The sequence below is a fragment of the Copadichromis virginalis genome, linkage group LG9 (assembly GCF_057382275.1).
Source record: "Copadichromis virginalis isolate Kocher_CV1m ecotype Utaka linkage group LG9, C_Virginalis_male_GT1.1, whole genome shotgun sequence".
NCBI lineage: Eukaryota > Metazoa > Chordata > Actinopteri > Cichliformes > Cichlidae > Copadichromis > Copadichromis virginalis.
In genome coordinates, this window is record NC_140626.1 from 25,648,191 (window position 1) to 25,675,031 (window position 26,841).

The 26,841-nt window shown below is 43.0% G+C and overlaps 1 protein-coding gene across 2 annotated transcripts in view; it reads right to left on the reverse strand.

The window, feature by feature from the left end:
* Positions 1-18: 18 nt before the first annotated feature.
* The window catches only part of arfgef1 (ADP-ribosylation factor guanine nucleotide-exchange factor 1 (brefeldin A-inhibited)), a 55,525-nt gene continuing 28,702 nt past the window's right edge, over positions 19-26,841 (reverse strand). For both annotated transcript variants that reach the window (XM_085468475.1, XM_085468474.1), the window contains 30 exons: positions 23,558-23,792; positions 22,026-22,125; positions 21,595-21,734; positions 21,398-21,506; positions 16,633-16,834; positions 16,427-16,538; positions 14,812-15,017; positions 14,618-14,702; positions 14,313-14,478; positions 13,905-14,056; positions 13,675-13,803; positions 13,421-13,579; positions 11,347-11,491; positions 11,165-11,255; positions 10,956-10,996; positions 10,644-10,813; positions 9,978-10,129; positions 7,370-7,542; positions 7,069-7,229; positions 6,516-6,646; positions 6,137-6,266; positions 5,847-5,982; positions 5,443-5,581; positions 5,003-5,075; positions 4,667-4,826; positions 4,430-4,569; positions 4,161-4,332; positions 3,851-3,989; positions 2,567-2,684; positions 19-1,414 (listed from right to left, as the gene is read on the reverse strand). In XM_085468475.1, the coding sequence (XP_085324601.1) occupies positions 1,208-1,414; positions 2,567-2,684; positions 3,851-3,989; positions 4,161-4,332; positions 4,430-4,569; positions 4,667-4,826; positions 5,003-5,075; positions 5,443-5,581; positions 5,847-5,982; positions 6,137-6,266; positions 6,516-6,646; positions 7,069-7,229; positions 7,370-7,542; positions 9,978-10,129; positions 10,644-10,813; positions 10,956-10,996; positions 11,165-11,255; positions 11,347-11,491; positions 13,421-13,579; positions 13,675-13,803; positions 13,905-14,056; positions 14,313-14,478; positions 14,618-14,702; positions 14,812-15,017; positions 16,427-16,538; positions 16,633-16,834; positions 21,398-21,506; positions 21,595-21,734; positions 22,026-22,125; positions 23,558-23,792 (4,273 nt within the window). In that variant the 3' untranslated portion in view covers positions 19-1,207. The remainder of the gene's footprint in view (positions 1,415-2,566; positions 2,685-3,850; positions 3,990-4,160; positions 4,333-4,429; positions 4,570-4,666; positions 4,827-5,002; positions 5,076-5,442; positions 5,582-5,846; positions 5,983-6,136; positions 6,267-6,515; positions 6,647-7,068; positions 7,230-7,369; positions 7,543-9,977; positions 10,130-10,643; positions 10,814-10,955; positions 10,997-11,164; positions 11,256-11,346; positions 11,492-13,420; positions 13,580-13,674; positions 13,804-13,904; positions 14,057-14,312; positions 14,479-14,617; positions 14,703-14,811; positions 15,018-16,426; positions 16,539-16,632; positions 16,835-21,397; positions 21,507-21,594; positions 21,735-22,025; positions 22,126-23,557; positions 23,793-26,841) is intronic.

Genomic DNA, 26,841 nt, shown 5'->3' on the forward strand with positions numbered 1-26,841 from the left:
TCAGCATTTCAAATCAACCAAGTTCAAAAACTTTATTGACCTAGAACCTGATTAGAATGCCAGATGATGTATTGTACAGAAAGTTGTACATATTCTTTTGCAACATAGAAAACTTTACATTGCTGTATCATATACATTTGTTTTCTACATCCATGAGCAGGAATGCACCCCAGTCATACTTAAAGCACAGCTAACATTTGTCATTTTCTCTATACATATATCTTTCCCCCAGACCAAAGAAAAAACCATTAAATATATTATTAACTTCTGATTTTTATACACAAGAGTGAAAACTAAACTCACATGAAAACAGACTAGTGACTCAAAAAAGCAGCTAGAATCAGTTTGCTGTCGTCTTCCAGTTATAGAAGCCCCGTTATCGTCTATTTCGGTTAAAAACCTCATAACATATAAAATGGAATAATTTAACCCATCACTTTCCGCGGTCTTAGTTTAATTACAAATCGTACTGTTTAGGACAATCTGCAGGAGGTGGTACAGTCAAATAAATTATCACAAAAGTAAAATCTCCAGTGCATTTGAAAAACAAAAACAAAACAGCTCAAGTGCAGCAAATCCAGAGAAGGAAAACAAATTTAAACAAAAATAAAAGAAATTTAGTGTTATAAGATTATATTACACAACGGCAGATCAGATCTGTACAACTAGTATCATCCAAGAGGCTATCCATACTAATGTTAGCCATCTGCAGTGCAGACAGAGAGATCATTACTATCAACGTGTGACAAACGTCACTGTCATAGTTGCAGAATATGTCTTTTTGCATGTTGCTGAAACCATTCATTCTTTGTTTTAAATATACAGTAAGAAGCACACCTTTTTTTTTTTTTTTTTTATATCTTCCTTCTGAGCAGATCAGATATGGATAACTGTCAGTTGGTTATCAGTAGTTTTATCCAGTAGAGGCATCGCTACACATGGTACAAGACATGTTTTTATAGTGTTAGCAAGGACTCCGTCTGGGCTGTTTGTGTGTACAGGCGTGTCTGTGTGTGTGGTGACAGGGTTAAGGGAGCGGGTGGATGTTAACAGATAACTGACTGACAATCAGCCAATTTTAAATCAAGTGTTCGGCATAAAAACACACCGAGGCCCCTGAGGCAGCACAGAGCACCAGCACGGCCATGCGAATCTACGACGGAGGCCTCGGTAGGGCTTCGTGCTCCAGGCTGTTTGCGGTGCAGCGTCACTGGGCCTCCTCCCCAGCCTCCTCCCCAACCTCCATGTCAGTCTCTGGCTCACGGGCCTGCTGAGGCTCTGGCAGCTGTGCAATGTTAAACACGATGCCGATACGCAGGTAAAACTTTCTTAGGATAGCTCGGAGCTCGGGGATCAGGTCGAACTGCATGATCTCACACAGAAGAGGGTAGTATCTGGATGCATGAGCTTTGAACTACAAGGTGAGATGAGAGAGCAGGAAGAGACAGAGGAAGACAATGAGAAGTTAGAATCATTAAACACATGCTCATATTCTTTTTGATGTACACAAAATCTACAAAGAGAAATCTGTAATGGCCCAGTCACACTAAAGTGAAAACAGGATGACAACCTCACTGTGACCAGAAAAATAAATAAATAATAAAAACAACTGACTGGGACTGAATTTAATTTTTTCGCGTTGGGTGACTAATTGCAGGTTTTTTCAGTGAATAGTTTTGTTCACAGGGTGACTTGACAGGTTGCCTTGTGGGAGGCAGCAGAGAATGTAATCACTCACAAACAAATTTGCAAAGGTTTGTAAATAAATGCCTCATTCATAAATGCACAGACTGCCAACATGCTGCTGATGAATGCAACACTCTACAATCTCTTTGCATTAGGGAACTTGACTTAACTGGCTGCCAATTGGTTGTAATCTGGTCATATATTTATATATGAAAGCAAGGTTGCAAAGTGTTTGTGTTCTTTTGCAGTCAAATTGCATCAAATTTTGTGGAGGACTTTCTGAATTTTTGATTCAGATGTATGAGGTTCTGGTTGGACTCTGAGCATAAGGTGGCATAGATGGCAACAGATCTTTCCCCCAATTTATCACAGTTCATTGCCAAGTTATCACTAACACACTGCATGTAAATACCAATTTGACCCCATTTACTTGCAAACAGACCATAGTCTAATTCTGTCACGTTTCCATTTTATTATCATCTTCATGTGCCTCTGACTGCAATGGTTTGCAGACCAGGTCTCCATCTTTGAAGCATCTATTTCAAATGCAATAAGATGAGTTCATTTCACTTGATTGTAATAATTTTGCTGTTATCTTCAACCACCATTTCCCATACCATAATACTCAAGGAAAACATGATGATGAATGTAGTGGGATTAAGGTTTAGCCTGCTCAGTTTTGTTTGTTGTATGCCTAACAGGATAGGTGCAAGCATATGTAACAGCACACATGGCCAAAAATATGTTTGTTTTGCCTCCGACACCAACAAAATACAAAAAAAATATAAGTATTAAGCTACATCACACGTAGACTTAAAAGGTCTTGTCTGTGTGTGCGCAGCAACGAGGAAGAGCATCAGTGGGTGTTTTGGCTTCTTACCCTTTCATCATTGATCTTTAGCACCTTGGTGAGGAAGAGCAGCAGCAGGTTGGTCCACGCTTCTCTGTGGCTTTCTGAGGTCAGGGCCAAGAAGTATGCTACAGCCTCGCTGCACACGCTACACGAAAGAGAAGAAGAAATCTGGATTAACACACCGAACAGAACAAGCCTGGAAGTCAAATATGAAGTCAAACATAGAAAAGTGCTTCTGATTCCTGTGTTGTTTTCTAACGTACTGTAGCAAGGCAACATCTGCATCCCCCGCCTCACTTGTCACATGAAAAATTGCTGCGAGGATGATGAAGGTTGCTCTAGCTCAACGACTGCTAATTAAAACCCCAGACTGAGGCTGGTATGAAAACAATTGGATGTTTTTCTCCACACTTAAAGCTCAAGGAAAACTGAAGCCACCTTTTTGTCTTTGATCCTGCAGCTGCCTGACAACATCCACTTCCTCCTCTCCTCCCTCCTTCACACTCACAGCTCTCCCGCCTCTGTGACTTAATGGCCACCCAAATCTGCTTTGGCCCCTGCGCTAATCAAACTAGCATGTGAGCTGCGTGGCCTCTGGTAAACAGAAAAAGTGCTTGTGTGGAGTTCAGACATAAGCCTGTGCTGCTGATGTGGTGTTTTAAGTGACACACAGCAGCATTTCAGTGAATTAGGATCTGCATGCAGGCACTAGCCTCCTCCACCCGCATCCATTCTTATCTCCTCTCTAATAATGAATGCAACTAGGAGAGACGAGCAATGATTCTTCTTCATTTTGACATCATCATCAATATGAAGGCGAGGCAGGGAGAGAAATGGGATGACAGCAGTGTGTGAGGCGTTGAATAAAGACAGTGTGATGACAGCAGTGCTGACTGAACAATGAAACATCTTATGCGCTGATTCCTTTGGATCCAAACATCACACAGCATCCACTTCAGACAACCTCAAAGCAGCTAACATGCTGGGCCTTCGCCACAAGTAACCGACTACAGTTACCGAAATCTCAACAACCCTCCCTAATGTCATAGCGACAACAGAACAGCCCTTTCCTTCAGACGTCTTGGGCTTCATTTGACCAATAAAATAGTTTAGAACTACAAAATAAATGCAAATAGACTTACGTACACTTAGACGAAGGGTTAAGCCAGTCCTTTTCCTTATAGTCTCTAATAGATTACTATAATAATATTGAGCCAATAATAAGATTTGGAATGTTTACACTCAGCTCCACTGACTGCCTCAGTAGATGCAAAGTTACCGCTGCCCATCAGGATAGCATGCGGTCCTTACTTGAGCAGTCGTCTCTGGACCTCCTCCCAGGCGTCCCGGCGGCTCTCGTCTGTGTACATGCGAAACAGGATGCGCAGCCCACATGCCAGGCTGCTGGTCTCCTGCTTCAGGAGATTGGGCTTCGACTTTCCTTTGAAACCTTCAAAATGAACAAACGCAAGCAAGTCTTTACAGCTCAGCATATTAAAGTTTTCGAGTTTTTGTCTGTCAAACCTAAAGAGACTCGAAACAGACTTTGTGTTACTGTAATTTTTGACTACATGATCAAAAGCAAAGGAGAAAAGATGGAGCCCATGTTCTCTCGCCCTACCTGCTTTCCACAGCAAGGTTCTTTGCTCGTTGTTGGAGTTGAAAGCCTTGGCAAAGTGGTGCGAGTCCAGCAGGCAATCCAGCAACTTAAAAAGCTGCTCAGAGGTCAGGTAGCGATACATTCCCTGGTCCTGGGTCTCCACGGAGACGTCTGCTGAACACACAGCATCCCGCTGCGAAAAGACAAATGAATGATGCATTACTTTGTAACACAAAAACAAAACACGGCCGCATTTCTACGCAGGAGTGGGAGAAAACAGCTGTTTGTACCTGAGCAGCTGCAAAGTTCTCCGCATCTTCCTTCTTACTGGTGGCGGGGAAAAAGACGATGTTGTCGATGGTCTGGATCAGCTCCAGCTGCACGACGCACTTTATGAGTAAAGCCGAGAATAAACGCTGCTCCTGGATCTCTGTGGGATACGCAAGGGGGGGGAAGTTAATCAGAAAATGTACGCAGGCAAAAAACACACAGGGGTCAAAAATCTCTGAGTGAAGTGGCAGACTGACTTGTTTGGGTCCTACTCCTTGGACCGTCCTCGGTCACGCCTGAGGCTGAGCTGTACTGACTCTGCCGACGATTCTCCATCGCAGCTCTGTCGGAGCTGCTGATGGAATGCTGGTCATCAGAGCGGGACTGGATGTCCAATGACTTCTGGGAAACTGAGTCCTGGGAGCAAAGTAAACAGAGGTACTGCTATAATGCAAGAGCTGTACGTGTAAATCAATCAGTTATAGAAAATCTAACTTGTGTTCTCGTTTTTAAAAGGAAAGCAAAAATGCAACAATTTCATCACCTGCAACAAGCAGAGGAAAGAAATAATTAGTGATATAAATGAAAAATACCAGCTGTTTGTCAGGCAGGCTCTGTGTTGATAAGTGCTCTCCCTCTGCCCCCGCTGGTCTCCATGTTAAAAGCCTTTGAGACAGGAGAATTAGTCATTCAATAAAACCCAACAAATTCATCTTTTCATGCAGGGTAATAAACAACATCCAGCTTTCATTATAGAAAAGTACCAGAGACGGCCGGCCGATTAAACCAACCAAGGTCTTAATTTAAAATCCATTATGATTTTTAACTTAATTATACATAATCTGAAAGAATGTGATTACACTGAATTGAGAGTGAAACATTAAAATCTAGACGCACAAAGCGAAAAATTAAGACTTTTATTCTTTAATTCGATCTGCCGCTTTCATTTTGCAACTAAGCACTGCTATAAGAATAACCGCAGGGATTAAATGCTGCATTCAAAAGCATGGGTGTGTTTTTGGCAGCAGCTTACGCGTGTGGGATTGTTGTCTTGAAGATGTCCAGCATGCAGTTACATGTCTTGTCCCAGGTTTCTGGGGAAAACTTCTCTCCATTAAGGATGACCACATTCTCTAGACAGTTTGTGCCTGAACGGGCGAGCTGCTCATTATCTGCAGAAGAAGAAGATAAGAGGAGGATGAGGAGGAGGAGGGGGAAGAGATAAGGAAACGGTGAATTGGAGAGGAGAGATGTTTCCTTATATTGCAATACCTAAGGGACTAACTGTGCAGCTAAACTACTTGACATTGACAGAAAGGGGGTTTTCACTGGTCCGGCCCACCTAAGTGAGCTGCACACCTCCCTGCCCCTTTATTCTGCCACTTTTTAGATAATTCTGCCTGTAAACATTAGCCAAAAAGAGGGATGTGCACTCACCTTGCTGCACACACCAGTAGAGCTGAGCAAGGATGTCATCCAGCAGGACGCCATTGAGGGACTCAAAGTATTGGGTGAAGACATCGCAGATGGCGTAAAGTGCGTGGTTGCAGGTAGTCGTCATCCACTCTGCTTTCTGAGGGCGCAGTGAGAAGGTTTCAGCATGAGACCAAAAACAAATATACCGGGAGATTAAAGATTGTGCTCTGACATTTTCTGAGTGCATCTGGCTGAGCCGTTCAAACACAGGATGTGAAGCAGAGGATGTGGATGAAAGCGTTATTGTGTACCTCAGTCTGTTGCTCGGGCAGCTTCATGTTGTCAAAGATCCTGAAGACAATTCTGAACAGATCCTGCCACCAGTGTTTTTCAAAGGTGTGCCCATAGGTCTTCATCACTTCAAACATCACTGTAAGCCCCCTGGGAAATACGCAGACACACACATGCACATTTTGTTTTTCTTAATACTATAGAAGATGTGTTTTTAAGTCTTTAAAGTCTATAATCTAGCATTAACTCCAGCTGTGCAGCAGGACTATGTAGAACCCCATGCAAATTTTCCATTTCCAATCAGCTGAAATGTGAAAGCGTTTTAAAAGCACACTTGTGCATACAGGTACCCACCCTATAAGCTCCTAAACAGCAAGCTAAAAGGTAAATCCCGCCTACCTGGTCCTGACATCCAGTTTACACCTGTTGATGATGCAGGAGAGCTCAAAGAGAATAGGGAACCAACCCCGCACCCACACACGGTCCTCGGGCGCTACATTCATATCATCACTGGTGTAGTCTTTGAAGGCCTGCCAGAGAAATATGAGTTCACCACTGCACCATTTCTGCCTCAGGAGACAATTAATCCTCCCACACATCCATACATATTGTTCATGCCCCTGGTACGCACTGCACATGTTCTCAAGTTATTACGTCAAGCACAAGAAGGTGTTTTTTTTGCAGACAGTAGTAGATGTAGGATAGATTACAGAACTACATATATATTCATAATGCTAATGTCATGTATCTTAAATGCATTATCTTTAATAGTGTCTCTATATTGATGTCTTTATTATGACTTGAATTTTTTTGCTGCTTCAACCAACCATTTATATTCTGACTATCTGAGCTGATGCACAAGTCGGTGCATTTTGCATCATAATCAATCACAACACGCCTCCCGTACAGTATTAAATTAAGCGATCTGTATGAGACGAGGACTCGTATTGACCTGTGGCCTATCTGAGACGTATTTGGCGCAGTGTCGGATGAGGCGGATGGCTTCCATGCTGGTGTCTGGGAATGAGGCATTGCAGGCAAACTCTGACAGACACTTCACGGCATCCTGGAAGGAGTCGATTGTAGCCGCAAAGTGCTTTTCAAATACATTCGCTAGGAGGCAGACAGAGGAGGGAGCAAAATTAGAAGAGTGGTGGGGGTACAGGGGAAGCGCAAATTAAACCAGTCTGCTGACTACAAGGGAAATGGAAGTGGTTAACGATAAAATAAGTTGGGGAGGTTGTTGGACTTACTGACGATATGACCAGTGGTCTGGAAGGCCAGCTCCACGATGCTCTCATCTTGGTCAGAGGCAGCCAGGTGGAAGACGGAGAAGATGTTTTTCCATCCTGAACGGATGTTCGCTGCCTGGGAGTTAACCATCTGGGCGATACAGCGCACCACCATGTCTCGGATGGTGGGAGACCTGAATGGGAGACAGAGAAAAGAGGTGAGTGATGAAGCAGAAGGAGAAGGGGTCAAAACAAAGAGGAAAAAGAACAGGAAAGGAGGAGCCGCAAAATAGGAGGAATAAAGTAAACAAATATTTAGTATACCACATACATAGTATATGTAGTAACATCCTGTTATACAGTTTAAACCTTCTGTTTAAGGATGGAAGCCAATCAGAAGCAGTCTTAGGATATTTTCACACCAATGGTTTGTTTACTCTGGTCCAAATCAGTTGATGAGTTTATAAACTTGTAGCTTTTCTTTAGTTTGGCTTCTTAACACATACAAAAAAAACTTACAGGGGTACTTGAAGTGTATTGGATAGATGTGTCTGGGGTGAGAGCAACAAAAGTAAATACAGGAAGAAGGTGCTGTGCTCTGGACTGCTGGAGAACATGCTACCCCTGATGCATCCCACAATGCTAAGCATACAGGATGTGACTACAGAAAAGCTTTTAACTTCAGCCTGTAAGGTGCACGTGATAGTTTTGTTGGATGGAGGTCGGATCACATCCACGCCATAAAGACACACTCTTAAGGAGAGGATGGCCTTAAAGGAATAAAAGCTAACATAGCTTGTTTCAGGCAGTGAATGTGTTAGAGTTATCACTGGGATGCCGGTGTGATAGCTCCCTCAGGACAAGGACTCCAGTCAGAGAGTTGGGCACAGAGAGTGCTTTCCAGATATACTTTAATGAACATTAACTGATTGAACAGCAGGCCAGTAGTACAGCAACTGGCATACTCAGTGAGAGTATAAGGGTGCGTATGTCTGTGGTTCTAAATAACAAGAAAACAGGGAGAATAATTACATGACAAATATAACAACCATTACTTTTCAACATCATACATCAATAACTAAATGCTCTGGCTTAATGAAATCTCACATTGGCAGGAATATCTGTTTATCCAAAACAACAGAAAGGCCTAATATCTCAATATTAGCAAAGATCAGCAATTAGGTGGTCATCACAGCCCTCTAGTGGCCAAATAACCTAACTGATATACATGGATCTGACCTGTGTCAAAGGCTACATGCTTCTGCCAATATCAGTCGAATCTCCTAACATACTCCATATCAGGTACATGTCTTATAATGTGCTACCTCCTAATCTAAAACCCCTAAAGGATGTAAACAATATGTCAGAGTATAGATCAGTCTCCTCCTAGACCGCCTCAGTGGAGATGTATACTTTAGCAACATAATACCACAGACTTCTAACAACTTCCTGAAATTAACGGAAGTATATATGTGTGTGTGTGTGTGTGTGTGTGTGTGTGTGTGTGTGTGTGTGTGTGTGTATCCAACCTATTAATTTAGGAATTGATCCTTAGAGCTACAGAGGTTCTGAATCACACTGGAAATCGCTATTCCCCCGTGCTTAGCGCTCCTCGGACTCTTAGTACGGCTGGACTGTCGTAAAAGCATGTGACATCATCACCCAGCAAACAATAACAATGAAAGTGAAAAATAAGGAGACTTTCTGACAGAATGCGTCGAGGCACAATATAAACTAAATAAGCATTATTTTGAACTCTGGATGACAGCAAAGCTACTCTAGTAGAGTCAAAGAAGAAAAACATGGAGCTGGTGCCTGCATAATTGGTCCCTTTTAAAGAGAAGAAAATTAATCCCGTCATTGATTTCAATTAGCTTTAAAGGCTCTTGATGACATCCACAGCCCTGAGAGAATGATTATTCCAGCTTTGGCTAGAGTTGTGGCCTCAGTGAAGAGCAATCCTAATTGCTCCGTAGCTATGAATGAGAGAGGAGTTCTGCCTCCACTCACCATTACACACACCGACACAGGGGAAGGCAGCATGAACGAGCATGAGCGAGACACACTGCGCTGCAGGGTTTACGTGGCTGCCTGCCATCTCCTCTCTGTTGAAGCTCTCGGGCTGTTCAATCTGTGGGTGGATTTATACTTAAACTGCTACTCCTATTTCATATCAATGAAACGTGTGCTGTAACGAAACAGCTTTCCTCTTTGACGTGCCGCGCAGCAGCCTTTACGGGAAAATCGCTCTCATTTATAAATGATAGCTGCTTAAATTCCAGCCGAGATAGATTCGGAGCAAACGAGGAAAGAGAGGCTTTTACGTGAATTCACTGAAAGGGTAATGCAAAGAGACTGAAATGGGTCAGCTGAAATGCTGGGTTGCTACTCGTCCCCACGTGAGAAAGCAAACAACATGCCAACTCACTGCTACAGGGAGGAAGGGAGGGAGGCACAGAGCTGCAGATGAGGTTAAAGGGAGAGGTTTGAGTGCGTTATTTCATTCTGTGCATGCGCCCAAGAACAAGGGGCGATTCCTAACTTGTCTTTACACCACCAGGAACTACAGATTTCCACTTGCAGAGTTAACGTGATCACTCACTCACACATGATTGCACTCCTTCTGTACCTGTTCTTCTTCATGATGTGCTCAAAAGGCCTCAGGAAGTCTTTCTGGAATCTGAAGTTAGCCAGCTCCCCCTTTTCCAAAAACTTCATGGACAGCTGCCGAAGAGAATCCACCGCGAAAATGGCCACATCTTCATTGGGATTGCACCCAACCTACACAAAGACAGAACAATATTGTTAACACTGTATTATTTTTCACATTTTTTTCTCCTAAATTCAGCACATGATGTGCGGCTCTCTGAGAACACACTGTTCCTTTACTGAAAAGTAAGCCTCTAACATTTCTTGAATAAACTTTTCACATAACAGGCACTCCTTCGCCAAAATCCAGGCTGTAGCTGCGCCGTGAGACTCGAATCTTGGTGAGAGACGAGTCCTTGAATATCAAAATGCCAGAATTTGGCAACAATCGGTGTTTATCATTACAAAACAGAAAGTGGGAGAGAGAAGGAAAACAAGCCTTTGTAGCTCAGTTCCTGCAAACCTTTGGGATAGATTTTCAAACCAACACTTTATGGAGGAACAAAGCTACCAAAACATAAATTTAAAAAAATAAAATTTGTATTGAAATATCTATAAAACCAGTGTTACTCACTTCCCCTGTCAGTGATCGTAATGTTGTGCCCGATCAGTGTATTAAGCTATGAGTTATCTAGTTCTCGCTCACCTTGTTAAAGTGGTCTCCAATAACCTCCCAGATCCTGGACCACTGCAGCCTGATGCGACCCATGTTGTAGTAGGAGATCTCCACTATCTTCTGCAGGCTGAACATACGTGGGTGTGTGGGCGAGGCCAGCTCATCCATGGACACGGCGCACAGCCAGCGCACGAAATCAACTGATGAACGGACAGAAAACGTTGGCAATGAAAAGCGGTTTGTGCAGGACGTGATTCATGCCAATTAAAAACAGCTAGCATGTACCTCTGCTTGTAAGCAATAAGGAAATTACATGTATAATAGTGGATCAGCTGGACTCACCTATTGCATTACCGTCCAGTCTGGTAGAACCTGTGAATATCCTGTACAGAAACACAAATTACTTAAGAGCTGCGCTGTATTTTCATTTCTTTTTACTCCAAAATAAAGGTAGATAAGAGGATGTGATCCTTGCTACGTTCATTTACTGCATGCTTCGTTTAAGGACGTTAAAGTCTACAAATAAACAAACAACAGCAGGAGGTGCATACCTGTCCACAGCCACCACCACACTCTGAGAGCTGGTCTCTCCGATGGACTCCTGAATGCTGGCAATCTGCTTACGGTCCACAGTCCCTCCAACTGCAGAGCAAAACACAGGTGGTTGTTAGGCTGATTTAGGCTTTAACGTTGGTCTTTGTGTGCACGATGCATTCAAATGATGATCGCTGACCTAAACCCAGGTACTCATCGCTGCTCTGCTCCTTCGTGCTCGCAATGAAGCCCTCCTTGCCCCGCACCGTCCCTGAGATGTAGCGTGCCTTGACCCCGGTACCAATCAGCTGAGCCAGCTCCAGCTGACTGATGCACTTCAAGATCTGCAAGGAGAAACAACAGCGAAGTATTTGGAGGAAAAAAAAAAACAGATGCAGAAATGTAGAAAGAAGTTAAAAAACAAGCAAGCGCAGCAAACTATCATATGTAGAATAAAGTGGGAAAAGGGTAACACCAAAATTCTACAAAATGTGAGCTATAAACAAAGTAAAGACAGGTCTCTGCTCTGTTCTACAGTCGGGCAAAAAAGTATTTAGTCAGCCACCGATTGTGCAAGTTCCCCCACCTAAAATGATGACAGAGGTCAGTAATTTGCACCAGAGGTACACTTCAACTGTGAGAGACAGAATGTGAAAAAAAAATCCATGAATCCACATGGTAGGATTTGTAAAGAATTTATTCGTAAATCAGGGTGGAAAATAAGTATTTGGTCAATAACAAAAATACAACTCAATACTTTGTAACATAACCTTTGTTGGCAATAACAGAGGTCAAACGTTTACTATAGGTCTTTACCAGGTTTGCACACACAGTAGCTGGTATTTTGGCCCATTCCTCCATGCAGATCTTCTCGAGAGCAGTGATGTTTTGGGGCTGTCGCCGAGCAACACGGACTTTCAACTCCCGCCACAGATTTTCTATGGGGTTGAGGTCTGGAGACTGGCTAGGCCACTCCAGGACTTTCAAATGCTTCTTACGGAGCCACTCCTTTGTTGCCCGGGCGGTGTGTTTTGGATGATTGTCATGTTGGAAGACCCAGCCTCGTTTAATCTTCAAAGTTCTCACTGATGGAAGGAGGTTTTGGCTCAAAATCTCACGATACATGGCCCCATTCATTCTGTCCTTAACACGGATCAGTCGTCCTGTCCCCTTGGCAGAAAAACAGCCCCATAGCATGATGTTTCCACCCCCATGCTTCACAGTAGGTATGGTGTTCTTGGGATGCAACTCAGTATTCTTCTTCCTCCAAACACGACGAGTTGAGTTTATACCAAAAAGTTCTACTTTGGTTTCATCTGACCACATGACATTCTCCCAATCCTCTGCTGTATCATCCATGTGCTCTCTGGCAAACTTCAGACGGGCCTGGACATGCACTGGCTTCAGCAGCGGAACACGTCTGGCACTGCGGGATTTGATTCCCTGCCGTTGTAGTGTGTTACTGATGGTGACCTTTGTTACTTTGGTCCCAGCTCTCTGCAGGTCATTCACCAGGTCCCCCCGTGTGGTTCTGGGATCTTTGCTCACCGTTCTCATGATCATTTTGACCCCACGGGATGAGATCTTGCGTGGAGCCCCAGATCGAGGGAGATTATCAGTGGTCTTGTATGTCTTCCATTTTCTGATGATTGCTCCCACAGTTGATTTTTTCACACCAAGCTGCTTGCCTATTGTAGATTCACTCTTCCCAGTCTGGTGCAGGTCTACAATACTTTTCCTGGTGTCCTTCGAAAGCTCTTTGGTCTTGGCCATGGCGGAGTTTGGAGTCTGACTGTTTGAGGCTGTGGACAGGTGTCTTTTATACAGATGATGAGTTCAAACAGGTGCCATTCATACAGGTAACGAGTGGGGGACAGAAAAGCTTCTTACAGAAGACGTTACAGGTCTGTGAGAGCCAGAGATTTTCCTTGTTTGAGGTGACCAAATACTTATTTTCCACCCTAATTTACGAATAAATTCTTTACAAATCCTACCATGTGAATTCATGGATTTTTTTTTCACATTCTGTCTCTCACAGTTGAAGTGTACCTCTGGTGCAAATTACTGACCTCTGTCATCATTTTAGGTGGGGGAACTTGCACAATCGGTGGCTGACTAAATACTTTTTTGCCCCACTGTAGATATACAAATTGATATCCCAGAGGAATCTGAGGCTCGGGAAAGATGATCATTTAAATATGAGATGAATTATAACAACACGTTCCTGCGAGCCAACACTAACGCCAGTTTCATGTGACATAAGTGGAGCGAACCTCATGCCAGGAGTTTCCCAGATAGTTTCCATCTGTGTGGGCCACAGTGATGAGGGTCTTGATGGTGTCAATGTTCTTCTGCTTCATTTCTGCAATGCCTGAGGTGGCTGTGAGCAGGGTGAACCTGGCCAGAGCCTGCACATACGCATCCCTCTCCAGCTGTGAGAGGCAAAACAACAACAATGCTTTGTGTCAACGCGCTGCCAGGTCGGTAATACGGTACAGCACTAGTCCTACAAAACAGATTGCAGTACCTGAATGGAGAAGATGCACGCGATCCTGATGGCACAGCGGATTCCTTCAAGACACAGCGAGGCCACCTCAGTGTCGTCGCAGTCCTGAAGCCCCACGCTGAAGGCGGCCAGGAAGGGCGTCCATGCCAGCTGAGGAAACAAACAAACAACAACGGCAAGGATGATTTGTTTGCAGCTGTGTCTGTGCCCAGCTGTGTCTGAAGCACATGTGCATGCGCTGGCGTTATTACCTTGAACATGGGTCTGACATGCTCCAGATGTGTGGCACTGGTGAAGGGAGCCTGCACGTGGCTGACGGCCTCCATCAGAGCTTTGGCCGTCTTAGCCATCTGCTCCATCTCCAAGTTGTACAGCAGGCGCCTCTGCTTCTCGCTGGCCACACCTGAGCAATAAACCCCAGACATTTTTTTTTTTTTTTTTTTTTACAGAAAGTGGAAAAAAAACTGCAGCTTTTCTTTTAACAGCTGCTGCAAAGTGTAAATCAGAAGTGTTTTTCATAGAATAACTGATTTCTGATAGCTCCAAGCCTCATCCAAAACCATTCCAGCAACAACGATATCAAGTAAATGACTCTGGATAATATCTACAATCTCCTTTTTCATTACACCTTTGAGAACTCCTCCAGCACTGAGACTCACTTTGCTTGTTGGATTTCATGGTGAGCTCTTTTGTCTCCTTCATGGCGATCTTTTTCCCCGCGATCTCGTCGTAGATGGCTGAGAGATATTCCTCAGGTAGGTCTTTGCTGTCATTGATGCCCCGGTTCATCTTGATATATTGCTCTTTTGCCATTTTATTCTTAACCTTTGCAGATAACAACAGGGATTCGGGTCAAAAGCTGCTTATTTAACTTCTGTGATTTATGCTGAACAGATATTTAAGGGAAGGACTGCTGTCTAAACACATCCCGAAGGCCGTTGCCTCACTGAGGCGGAGCGCTCACCTGTGGACTGTGAAGGTCTGTTGTCAACATAATGATTGAGTAGGCAAGGACATACGCAGTGTCAGCGCTGGCAAAGAGCGTTTGCCTGGGAAAGGGACAGGAAAGCAAGGGTAGGAGAGCAGATTAATTTAACAGCACTGTGTTTACTGACCACAGAGAACCAAACGCAAGCATTTCCAGAGTCATAAACTCACCCCTGGTTGCATTCAAGATATCTCGCCGCAAATTTCTCCATGAGCCGGTCGATTTTCTGGGCCTCTCCGGGCAGCCGAAAGCCCTCCAGGAACATCCTCAGCGCAGAGACAAAGTCTTTGCCCTGGAAGTCCATTTGATCCACGTAGGCGTACATCACCTCTTTATTGAAACGGTCATTATCCCCGAGGAATTCTCCCACTTGAGTCTGACAGAGCAAAAGAAAACAGAGGCTATGTGAAACGTGCCGCAACGTAAAACACATATTTAGCATTTGTCTGTGCTGGTTCTTATCTACTGCGTGTGTGGGAGAGTGTCTGAAATAGATTGAAGTTCTGAGATGAGATTTCTTTTCTAATGAGATGGAATGACCATAAATGTGCCAAAGTTTGTCTTTCTCTGGGAAATTTCTTAATATGCATGAAGCACCAAAAATACATTTGACAAACTCAGCACCAACATTTCTTTTCAGAAATAATCATGTGGGGTATTACCAGTTTTATGCAAACAACATTTTTTTCTACTGGGCTACAAATGCCAATTGCATCAGGCACATGCTAGCGACAGCAGGATAGGATGTAGACTTTAATAGTATCCTACTGTAGCTGATCTGGGCTCTGTACCACAAAACAGGTTCAACATCTTTCCGTTATATGGATCCACTTACCCTAACATCGGGACATGAACATGATAAAGTAACCCAGGCTTTATCAATCTAGCTGGGATATGATTAGCATGTTTACATCAAAGGGAAGTGGTGCTGTTAGCTGGTAAGTTATGTGTAAGAAACTGTATTTATCACTGATCCTCATTGTTAGACCCTCTTGCTCTCCACACACAGGGGTTTTTTCCAGGAATGGATTTTTCTAGGCAACTGATTGGTCAGTAAGAGGCAATTTCATACCTGCTGATCTTTAATCTCAAACCTATCATTTTCCAGAGCAGGTTAGGTTGGCAACATGTTACCATGGCAATATAACCCAGCAAGACCTGAACCACCTTGATAGTCCTGAAAACTCAGGGTTAATCCTGAAGTTAAGATAGATTAGCCACATCCTGCTTCATAGGACAGGCTGTAGCGTTAGCTTGCTGCACCCTTGTTCTGACGGGCGGATGCAGGCAACAGAAGAAAAACAGTCACTTCACACCATCTCATATGTCATCTGTTGCAATATTTACAATATTAGACATTCTTAGACTTTCTTCATTTCATATCTCAGCTTTAGTTAACGATTCTGATCTCCAGATGTTTGTGTGGGAAACTCACTCCATGCTACTAGAATGAGCCATTTTCCTCCCTGCCATAACTTCGCTTGAGTAAATCTCATTTGTGCTATTTTCAATAACACCCCCCGACACATACAACAACTGTTCTGGTGCCACAGCCGCACTTACAACTCTGGCACCATCAGCCGTCGGTGACTGAGTATCGTATTCGCTTAACCCGGTCTTGGGATAAAGCTGTAAACGTTACACCTGCTCTGAGATCACTGTGCGGTTTGTTCTTCCTCACTTCAACATGCCAAAAGTCTGGACCCAAATCTGTGTTGTGGTGTGAGCAGAGAAGCAGATCTGTACTCTGTTTTAGCTGAAAGTAAGAACCACATGACTTCTTACCGAATCGAGCCTCTCCTCCTGGTGCAAAAATTGAGCAAGGTCCTCGGGGGTTGTACCCAGCATGCCTTGCTCCTGAAGGTACTGAATTCCTCTCTTTGGTTTCTTGTTAAACCTATAGAAGATCCAGAGAAGGACAACTTAATGAAGCTAATGCCACAGTTATCCGGAGGATAAAACGATTACTCCGTGAAAGCGGCACCCCTTACAGGTCGATGCCCTGCTCGATGATCTCCTTTTGCTGCTTGAGCACTTCAAACTGCTCTGGGTTGTCAGTACCAGACATCTGCGTGCTGTAGCTTCCGATACCGGACGAGGCTGTGGAGTCCAGAGAGTTAATGCTCCCATAGCGGTTTATGGTCTCCGGAGCCTTGGACTCTGTGCTTTCTTGTTCTGATGGTTTCTCTTGGCCTGAGGAATAAAAAAGAAAGAAAAAAATACACCAGATAAGACAACGCAGAAGGGACGACAGATAAGTGGACATATATGATAATAACAGAAAAAAAAGACTATTGTTGCAACTCCCAGCAAACATCATAGAAGCGAGGCCTTTAATTGAAACTCTGGCACAAGCATGGCCTCAAGGCTTAAAAAACAGCTAACTTAAAGCTAGTACTGCAGGAGACAAACTTCAGTCATTTAAAAGGGGGAAAACTGGACCAAAGAAAATGAACCCAAGGTCTACTTAATGATTTTTTGTTGTTGTTGGCAGGGAGGGTATGAATGCAAGCGTTACTCGAATCCGTGCACAATCGCAGCTTAATGAATTCCAGAAACACACATTTATTCACACTGTCGGAGCAGGTGCAAGGCAGGAGGGAGGGGAGGGGTATTATAAAAGGTGGGTTATCTGAAAAGCTCCAGGTCGTCAAAGGGAAAGCAGAAAGAACTTACAGTGGGGCAAAAAAGTATTTAGTCAGCCACCGACTGTGCAAGTTCCCCCACCTAAAATGATGACAGAGGTCAGTAATTTGCACCAGAGGTACACTTCAACTGTGAGAGACAGAATGTGAAAAAAAAAAATCCATGAATCCACATGGTAGGATTTGTAAAGAATTTATTCGTAAATCAGGGTGGAAAATAAGTATTTGGTCAATAACAAAAATACAACTCAATACTTTGTAACATAACCTTTGTTGGCAATAACAGAGGTCAAACGTTTACTATAGGTCTTTACCAGGTTTGCACACACAGTAGCTGGTATTTTGGCCCATTCCTCCATGCAGATCTTCTCGAGACCAGTGATGTTTTGGGGCTGTCGCCGAGCAACACGGACTTTCAACTCCCGCCACAGATTTTCTATGGGGTTGAGGTCTGGAGACTGGCTAGGCCACTCCAGGACTTTCAAATGCTTCTTACGGAGCCACTCCTTTGTTGCCCGGGCGGTGTGTTTTGGATGATTGTCATGTTGGAAGACCCAGCCTCGTTTCATCTTCAAAGTTCTCACTGATGGAAGGAGGTTATGGGTCAAAATCTCACGATACATGGCCCCATTCATTCGGTCCTTAACACAGATCAGTCGTCCTGTCCCCTTGGCAGAAAAACAGCCCCACAGGATGATGTTTCCACCCCCATGCTTCACAGTAGGTATGGTGTTCTTGGGATGCAACTCAGTATTCTTCTTCCTCCAAACACGACGAGTTGAGTTTATACCAAAAAGTTCTACTTTGGTTTCATCTGACCACATGACATTCTCCCAATCCTCTGCTGTATCATCCATGTGCTCTCTGGCAAACTTCAGACGGGCCTGGACATGCACTGGCTTCAGCAGCGGAACATGTCTGGCACTGCAGGATTTGATTCCCTGCCGTTGTAGTGTGTTACTGATGGTGACCTTTGTTACTTTGGTCCCAGCTCTCTGCAGGTCATTCACCAGGTCCCCCCGTGTGGTTCTGGGATCTTTGCTCACCGTTCTCATGATCATTTTGACCCCACGGGATGAGATCTTGCATGGAGCCCCAGATCGAGGGAGATTATCAGTGGTCTTGTATGTCTTCCATTTTCTGATGATTGCTCCCACAGTTGATTTTTTCACACCAAGCTGCTTGCCTATTGTAGATTCACTCTTCCCAGTCTGGTGCAGGTCTACAATACTTTTCCTGGTGTCCTTCGAAAGCTCTTTGGTCTTGGCCATGGCGGAGTTTGGAGTCTGACTGTTTGAGGCTGTGGACAGGTGTCTTTTATACAGATGATGAGTTCAAACAGGTGCCATTCATACAGGTAACGAGTGGGGGACAGAAAAGCTTCTTACAGAAGACGTTACAGGTCTGTGAGAGCCAGAGATTTTCCTTGTTTGAGGTGACCAAATACTTATTTTCCACCCTACTTTACGAATAAATTCTTTACAAATCCTACCATGTGAATTCATGGATTTTTTTTTCACATTCTGTCTCTCACAGTTGAAGTGTACCTCTGGTGCAAATTACTGACCTCTGTCATCATTTTAAGTGGGGGAACTTGCACAATCGGTGGCTGACTAAATACTTTTTTGCCCCACTGTAGACACCAACAGAGGCTGGTTTCTTAAGCCTGCTGGAGTAAGCTCAGGGATCTGCTGCTGCTGGAGCGAGTCCACGCTGTAAGACGGAGGGAGTCTGATTACCTATCGGAAACTCTTTAAAACATTCAGGACAAAGCCGCAGTAATGTGAGCTGGCACTCTGTGTCCACTCCCCGGCTTACAGAACGGAGGGAAAACAATGGGGGAACACAAGCTGTGCGTCGGGGAACTACTTTATAACGTTTCCATCAAAACCAACCAGCAGCATTTTCACCTATTAGTAGTTGTGGTTAAATTCAAACACGGTTTTTGTTACAAATCTATGGGTGTAGCTGGGCAACAGGAAACTCTCAAACACAAGCTATGTAACCCAACATTAGTACAAAACTCCCTACGGACACAACGGGTGTAAAACGAGCGACACAAACACGTTCCAGCAAACACTCCATACTGCTCTACTGTTACCTGCTCTTGCTTTGAAGTCGTTCACAAGGAGAGACAAGGGACAGTTTAAAAACAGGGGATGTGATATATTGTACTGCTATACTCTATTTGTAACCACAATTCATATTCCACATTGTAAAATAAAAGAAAACAGTGAAAACTTCTCTGTCTGAAATTCGGCGGCAAACGTAACATTCAAAATTCAAATACTAACCTATAGTGATGTGCGATACCACTGATTTCCTTTCTGATCCGATACCAAGTAAAATTCAGGGTGGTATCAGCGATACTGATCCGATACCGATACTCTGTACAAAAACTTAATGTTTCATTGCATTTCATAATACAATATATAATTGTATTATGTAATTGTAATAATAACATAACCATATTGCTTCATAATGATTAGAGGACATCAGACAACTTGTTTTTATTGCTTAATAATGCAGAATAATCATATAGAAACAAAAAAAAAAAACTGACGTTGTGCGCTATTTGAGCATGTTGCCTGCCTGCAGCACTAAAGGACTCTGCGAGAGACGTCGGTCTCGCCCTAGCAGCACCTGTCCCTGTCCTCCTCTTCAGTTCGCCTCAACATAAGCTTATCATATTCTGTGATGTGATTTACTCCGAGGTGTTTGACGAGGTCAGTGGTGTTGCCACAACAACGTGTCCACACAGGACTCTGTTTGCGCTCAGCCATTGTTGTGAGTGTGCACGCCAGGGGCTGCCACACATTTATACAGCCGTATTCCGCATATGACTATGAAAGGCGTAAGAGGAAGTAGTTCCTTCCAAATTAGACGATCCGAATTGTATAGTTTCTTTCCACTGCGTTCATTTTAATGGAAAAACTACAAATTTACCCCAGAGTACTAAAATATCGATATTAAAATATGAGAATCGATTCTAGAACATAAATTGCTGGGATCGGAAGAATCGATATTTCAGTATCGATCCGCACACCACTACTAACCTATGAGTTCCTGCTAGATTGCTAATGAGGTGGCATAAGTTTTGAAATAGAAATAGCGCCACTGTGAGCGAACACAGCTGCCTATGCTAGTTAGCCCTGTTAGCCCAGCCTGAGGCTAGCCCATGGGCTGCTCCAGAAGGCTTCTGGGATATCTTTCCAGTGCTTTCACGCAGCTGTACTCTTCCTTAGTTTGAGCAAACAACAGAAATCCTCCGATGTGCTGAAAACCCAAGGGCCAGTCTGACACTGAAGATATCTTCAGTCCACCCCCCCGCCTCAATCATGGCTCGGCCTAAGGTATCGTTCTTTTCAGGATTAAACCTCCTGGATTAGCCTGTCTGCGCCAGCCTCTGGGCATTATCCCGCTGCTTCGAGCGGTGGGAACCGAGCTGATGAACGTTTGCATTTCTTCTTAAGAGTTGTAGCTCTCCCAGATGAATGCCAGCTGTCCACCCTGCCTCTGATTGCAACTATGCTGATGGAGCTTTATCGCAAACCAGTAAAAACCTTTAAAAGCCTGAATTATGAAATTATTGCTAGAAATGTCTACATTTTGGAAATAGGAGTGTTTATCAAAAATCTGGCAAATAAAATAAAAAAAATATGCAATCTTAATTAGCATAACAGTGTTTAATTAGCATCATATTTCCTACATTAGGTGGAGGATTGAAAAAGACGGAGGCTACAAGGCAAAAAATAAAATTAAGGTACCCAAACACTTCCTTTTATTTAAGCTTTAGTCATACATTCAAAGCTCATTCTGAAGATTTCAGTAATATTACAGGCTTGTGTCCTGATGTATTCATTCGTGTTATATGTTCTGTATTCTGCAATTTAACCAAACAGTCTTCACTGTTATTTTTAAGGAATTACTACACTCTCCCCTGCAGTAACACATTGTTCTGTGTACAGCTAGCCTGTCTTGGATTGTTTCAAACTACCAGCCAAACACTGATCAGTGTGCAGAATAACAATGAAGAGGAAGGTTATGCCTTGTATTCAGATCAGGTCTGATGACTGCCAGACAGTTTTGATAAAAGACACGAGTGTCTCACCGAGGCTGGTCTGGGAATTGGGGTTGACGTATTGGTCTTTACTCCACTCCACCATACACTTCAGGATTGACACTAGACACTCAAGGCCTTTCTTTCTCAGGGTCAGCTCCTAGAAAAGCATCCCAACAGTTTTTTTCAGCCCAAGATTGTGAATAATAGCAATAATAACTTTAAATTAAATAAATAAATAAAATCACCTGCTGGGGGGTTATCCCAAGCTCATGGCCTCCACGACCTTGTGCAATTTTCGAGAGGTCGTTGACCAGCCGTTCAAATATGTTAGCAGCATTCAAGTCACAGTCATAGTTCACGTAGATGTCCACCACACTCTGGGCGTCTGATGGGACAGATGGGAGCCAGATGGAGTTTGGGAGTGAAAATGTGGAGGGTGAATCAATAGGCATACATATAAAGATAATAATTAATCATTAGATGAAACTGCAACTTTGTTACGACAGTCACGTGAAAAAAGAAGCAGTTCATATGAGGTATTATTCAGCATTTCTGTACAGCTAAAAACTTTTTTGACAACTAGCAGATATATCTGCACCACATCTAAAGCCCCAATCAAAGTACTTCTATTTTCTAAATGACACAAAGAGAAGTGAAAATAGAGAGAGACGCCAACCTGCACATATTCTAGTGAGGGTTTGTATAACCATCCATTTGTGGTCATAGGAGCTTGTGGACGTCTCAAGAATATACAGGAAAATCTCCTTGAAGAACACCTGTTGAGAGAGTTCATGTGACAGTGTAAACATGAATCACACACACAAGGAGAGGTAAAAACAACCTTCAGTTGCCTGCATAACCAAAAAAAAAAAAAAAAAAAAAAAAAAAAGAGAAAGCCCACACGCAACCCTCCAGAAGCAAAACACGATTCCCCTCGAGTGGATACAACAAATATAGCAGGTGGATGTCAAATGTTCGACAGTTAGACTCAGAAGAATAAACTGTAGGCAGAGGAGGAAGAACGTTACAGCAGATATGGTAACAGCCCGTCAATATCTCTTACCACTGAAAGATGCTAGATATAAACATGAAAGATACACATATATACTGACAGTTCTTCACTGTAAAAACAAGTCGATCAAAATTATTTTCTCTTTTAAATGTGGCGTTTAACACCTCAATTGTTCCTGTGTTTCCTACAAAGTGAACCAGGTGCCAGATGAACTAGTTGGCTGATGAACTAGCCAAGTAGTTCATCGGGTTTTCCCTGCACATCTAAGTAAAAATAAAAGAGAGAAAAAATATCCTAGCTTGACTCACCATGGGAAAAATATTGAATGACTTCTGGGTTCAAAACATTTCTTTGTACTACGTTCCAGAGACTGTTAGTGCAGAAACTGCTGCTTTCTATGGCGATCCTTTCTGTCGATACCTTTTTGCTATAAACGGCACTTCTTTGAAAGTCCAAAAGTAGCCGGGCACAAAACGACTTGGGTCTCTAAAGCTAATTTTCCCTTCATCAGTAATGTACAAGGAGGATTTCTTTTATTACTCACACATTTACACCTAATAAGGATTTAAGTGTGCCGACACAGGTCGCTGCCTTCCTAGATGTTTGCATTTTTAATACAGTTGTAAGCTGCATTATTGTCAGACAAGTTTAATAGTAAGTAAGACCCCAAATAAGAGGGGCTGCATGTCTTTGTGATGAACCTCTGAGGTCTATGGATGAAGCCTGCTAACAAAGAAAGGAGATATCAACTGAAAACTCTTCTTCTGTCACTTACATAATCAAGATGGCAACGACTGAAATACCAGACTTAACGCTTCCAATTGTGTTACCACAATCATCTTTTATATACAGTTTATGGTCAATACTTTCATAAACTATATGGACAAAAGCACTGGGTCACACCTACTGTTAGCCATGCAGTGTGCCTTTACAAACACAACTGAATACGACTGTGATGCCGTAACAGAAAGGAAATGAAAGCATTTAGGAACCACAGCAACCCAGCCGTGAAGTGGCAGACTATGTAAAGGTCCCCGAGTGCAGTCTCTGCTGACTCAATAACTGCAGAGCTCCTCTGGCATTAACATCAGCACAGAAACTGTGTGCCGGGAGCTTCACGGCATGGGTTTCTATGGCCGACAGCTCTTGTGTAGGAGACCCAGTGCTTTTGTCCAAACTTAAAGCAAATGCTTTACCTCGATTTGCATCTTGAGGTGTGTCTTGAAGTGAGAAAGGAGAGTGAGGAAAATGGAAAGAGACAGTTCGAAGACCTCAGGCACAGAGGAGACCCCATTCTTGGACAGAGCCACACACAGGTACTGCTTGATGGCGTTTATGAACATCTCGTTGGTCTTAAAGATGGGCCCGGCGTTTTGCAGGATGGACAGCAGCAGCTGGAGGGACAAGACCTTCGACCGCAACTCGTGGGACCTGAGACGAGGACAGAAAAGAGGAAGTTAAAATCTTTGATGAAAGCAAGGGGAACAATTGATTCCCCTTCGGAAAGTTACAAAATTAAATTCATCCACAACAATAACATAAGCTTGTTATCATGAATTGACTGTCTCCTTTGAATAGAAAAGAGGGCTTGAATTAAAACACAAAAAAATACCCTGTGCAGTGGTTTGTTTGTGCGCACATATCAATGTGTGAAGCTTCATCTTCTATAGCAGGGGTCGGCAACCTTTCTAATGATGAGTGCCATCTAAAATTTCCTCAGAAGTCAATGTGCCATATCAACCGTTGCATTAGCAATAGATTTAATAATGCTCTACATCAACAGCTACACACTATATAAAACAACTTTATAGAACTATATTTCTAAACAGACGTTGGCATAGTGCAGATCAGCTATTTTGATATGTAGAGCCAAATACTGTCAATAAGGCCTGTGCAATGTTCTTAACACAGTTAAACTTGTCAGGTAGTGATGCCCAGCAGGTGAAAATGCAAGCTCCATGAACACGCACAGCTGTGGATTCCAGCTGCGTTCGTAGTTCTGCAAACTTTGACCCCACAGAGTCGAGCTTTTGAGTTCAATCAGCTGCATTTCGATGTCCTCTGTGTCCAGCCAGTTAAAGAAAGACAAATCCAGCTGCTCGCTAAAGCTTTCTGGTTAGATCAGAAAAGAAAACATTGGTCCATACACCTGAAAGTCCCGAAGACGCATCGTGAATCCTGTCTCGAGTCCATGGATGTATCAGTGTATTTCCGTGGTGCTGATGCTGCGCTGAGCGGACAGCTCCTGAAGCATTTGTGTCGGAATGTGGAAATTTCAGCATCGCTTGAAAAAACTGCCAGCTAGCCACGTCCCTCTCACAGGTAGGCTACGTTATTTTTATCCAATTACAAGTTGAATCTGGTAGTTGGGGTTGTTAGCTAAGATACCGTCATTAAGAAGAACAACTGACGTGTCTATGCGAGCTAATTTGCGATGTGCACCGGTGGCCCGGCCATTTATTTTTTAATGCTCCTTCTCAGATTAATTCACCGCGTGTCGTGCCATCAGTTAAACCCTTCACGTGTCAGCTGTGGCACGAGTGATCAGGGTTGCAGACCCCTGTACTATAGCATTTTACAGATCCAAATCTGCAATAACGCTCAGCGCTGGATAAAACAACCAAAAAAATGTATCTAATCATCTGCCCAAGGCTTTTAACCATGAAAAGTTTTTGTCACAAAATGCTCTTGGCAACCAAAAGAGAAACAAAAATCTCACTAAAACAAAGTACCTATAAGTGACATGATCTGTCCTTCAAGCAAAGTTATTCCACAAAGTGGGAAAAGTGTAACGCACAGTAAAACTAAATCATGCTGTATCTCTGCATCAGAGAGTTAAAAACTTCAACAGCATCAAAGAAATGCTCGGGAAACCAAATCAAACGCCCCTGCGCGTATAGCGTCAGCCCGTCTGAACTGTTTTCCTGCAGCAGCAGGACGAAACGAGTCAAAAATCACACTTTCAGCTACTTTATATTCTGGGTTTGGCTGCTTCTGTGCAATGTCTTCCATCTCTGGCAAGCAGACAAATTAGGATTTATGTGGCACAACAACAGGGTGCCTCTACTTCTCTTTCAATAGCCAAAAAATTTGGAGCAAAGGAAAACATACTGCTTTATCGCCAACCAGATTGTTGTGAAGAAAGAAATGCAATGTTAGTACAATGCAAGAAAACTACAACACTAAAAGCATTAAAATAAGAAAGAAAAACGCAGGGTTAAGACAGCTGGCCTCCTTTTCATACCCAAAGACTACATCCGCCTTTATTTTAAGTTTATCCCCCTTAGGATATCCAGAAAAGAGTAGTTAGCACATTGGTGGTTAGCAAATCTAGAATAAAAATCAAGTATTTCTTCAAATTTATAAAACAATAAAATAAAGTAGTTTCTGATGGTGATAATGATAATAATAAAGCCACACTTTCGCCTGTGTGCTCCCTCATGACAGAGTGACAAAGTGTGACTCATGAGGCAGAACAGCCTTGTTAGGAAGGTAAAAGGTTTCTGTCTGGCACTGACACGGCACATCAGTGCTGAGGTAACTGACGTGGCCTTCATTGGACACACACACACACACACAAATGGGCACAAACACACAAACACCATTCTTTCTTTTGAATTTTCAACATTTTCATTAAAAAGCTATTGAGCAAAGGACTGAGATTGCAGTTCATTTCACCGGATTAAAGTAAAATAAAAGTGACGGATGATTAAATAAACGGAACAGTAAACAAACCAGCCAGCAGAGCCTGAATTGAGTTTCACAAAGAAACCAGATGCGGGAAATCCAGTTTCTCAAAAGCTATAGCCATCAGGTCAAGCCAATCGCATGCCCTTTTTGGAAAACCAGAGATGGGTCAGAAGAAATATTACATGAAGGCACATATCTAATTATACTTTTCTGCTGTTAAAAAAAGGGAAGCAGTTAAAATGGGATGAAACCAGGAAGTGATTCAGAAAATGCTGAGTGATGGCTCATTGTTTGCCTTATCATCATGTATCAGAACACTGCAGTTATCATGGGAGCGATCCTCATTTTAAACCATGACTCACATTTGTGCATGTCTATCCCAAAGATGAAACCAAATAAAAATCGAAGCTTTTCATTGGGGGCTTTACTGGAAGCACAATACATCACTAATTCATTTTACTAACAAACAAAGGTTTTTGAAGGAGAATGTCAGCTGGAAAGCATCCAAATAAAACTGATTTTCCACATTCTTTTAGATAAATGAAATTTTTAATGTGGTTATTTCTCATTAAATGTCAGTAATATGTTTCTCCACTGCAAACTAAGTAATCAAGATTGGGATACAGCAATGAACTGATAGAAAGTAAGTCCAAAACTATTTGGATAATTCATTATTTCAGTTGTTTAGCAGCAAAAATGTTTTACAGTTAGGTCTTACAGTTAATCACTCAGTCATCCATCCATTCATTAGTAGAAGTCGAAGCAAAGACCCAAAGATCTTCCTCCAACT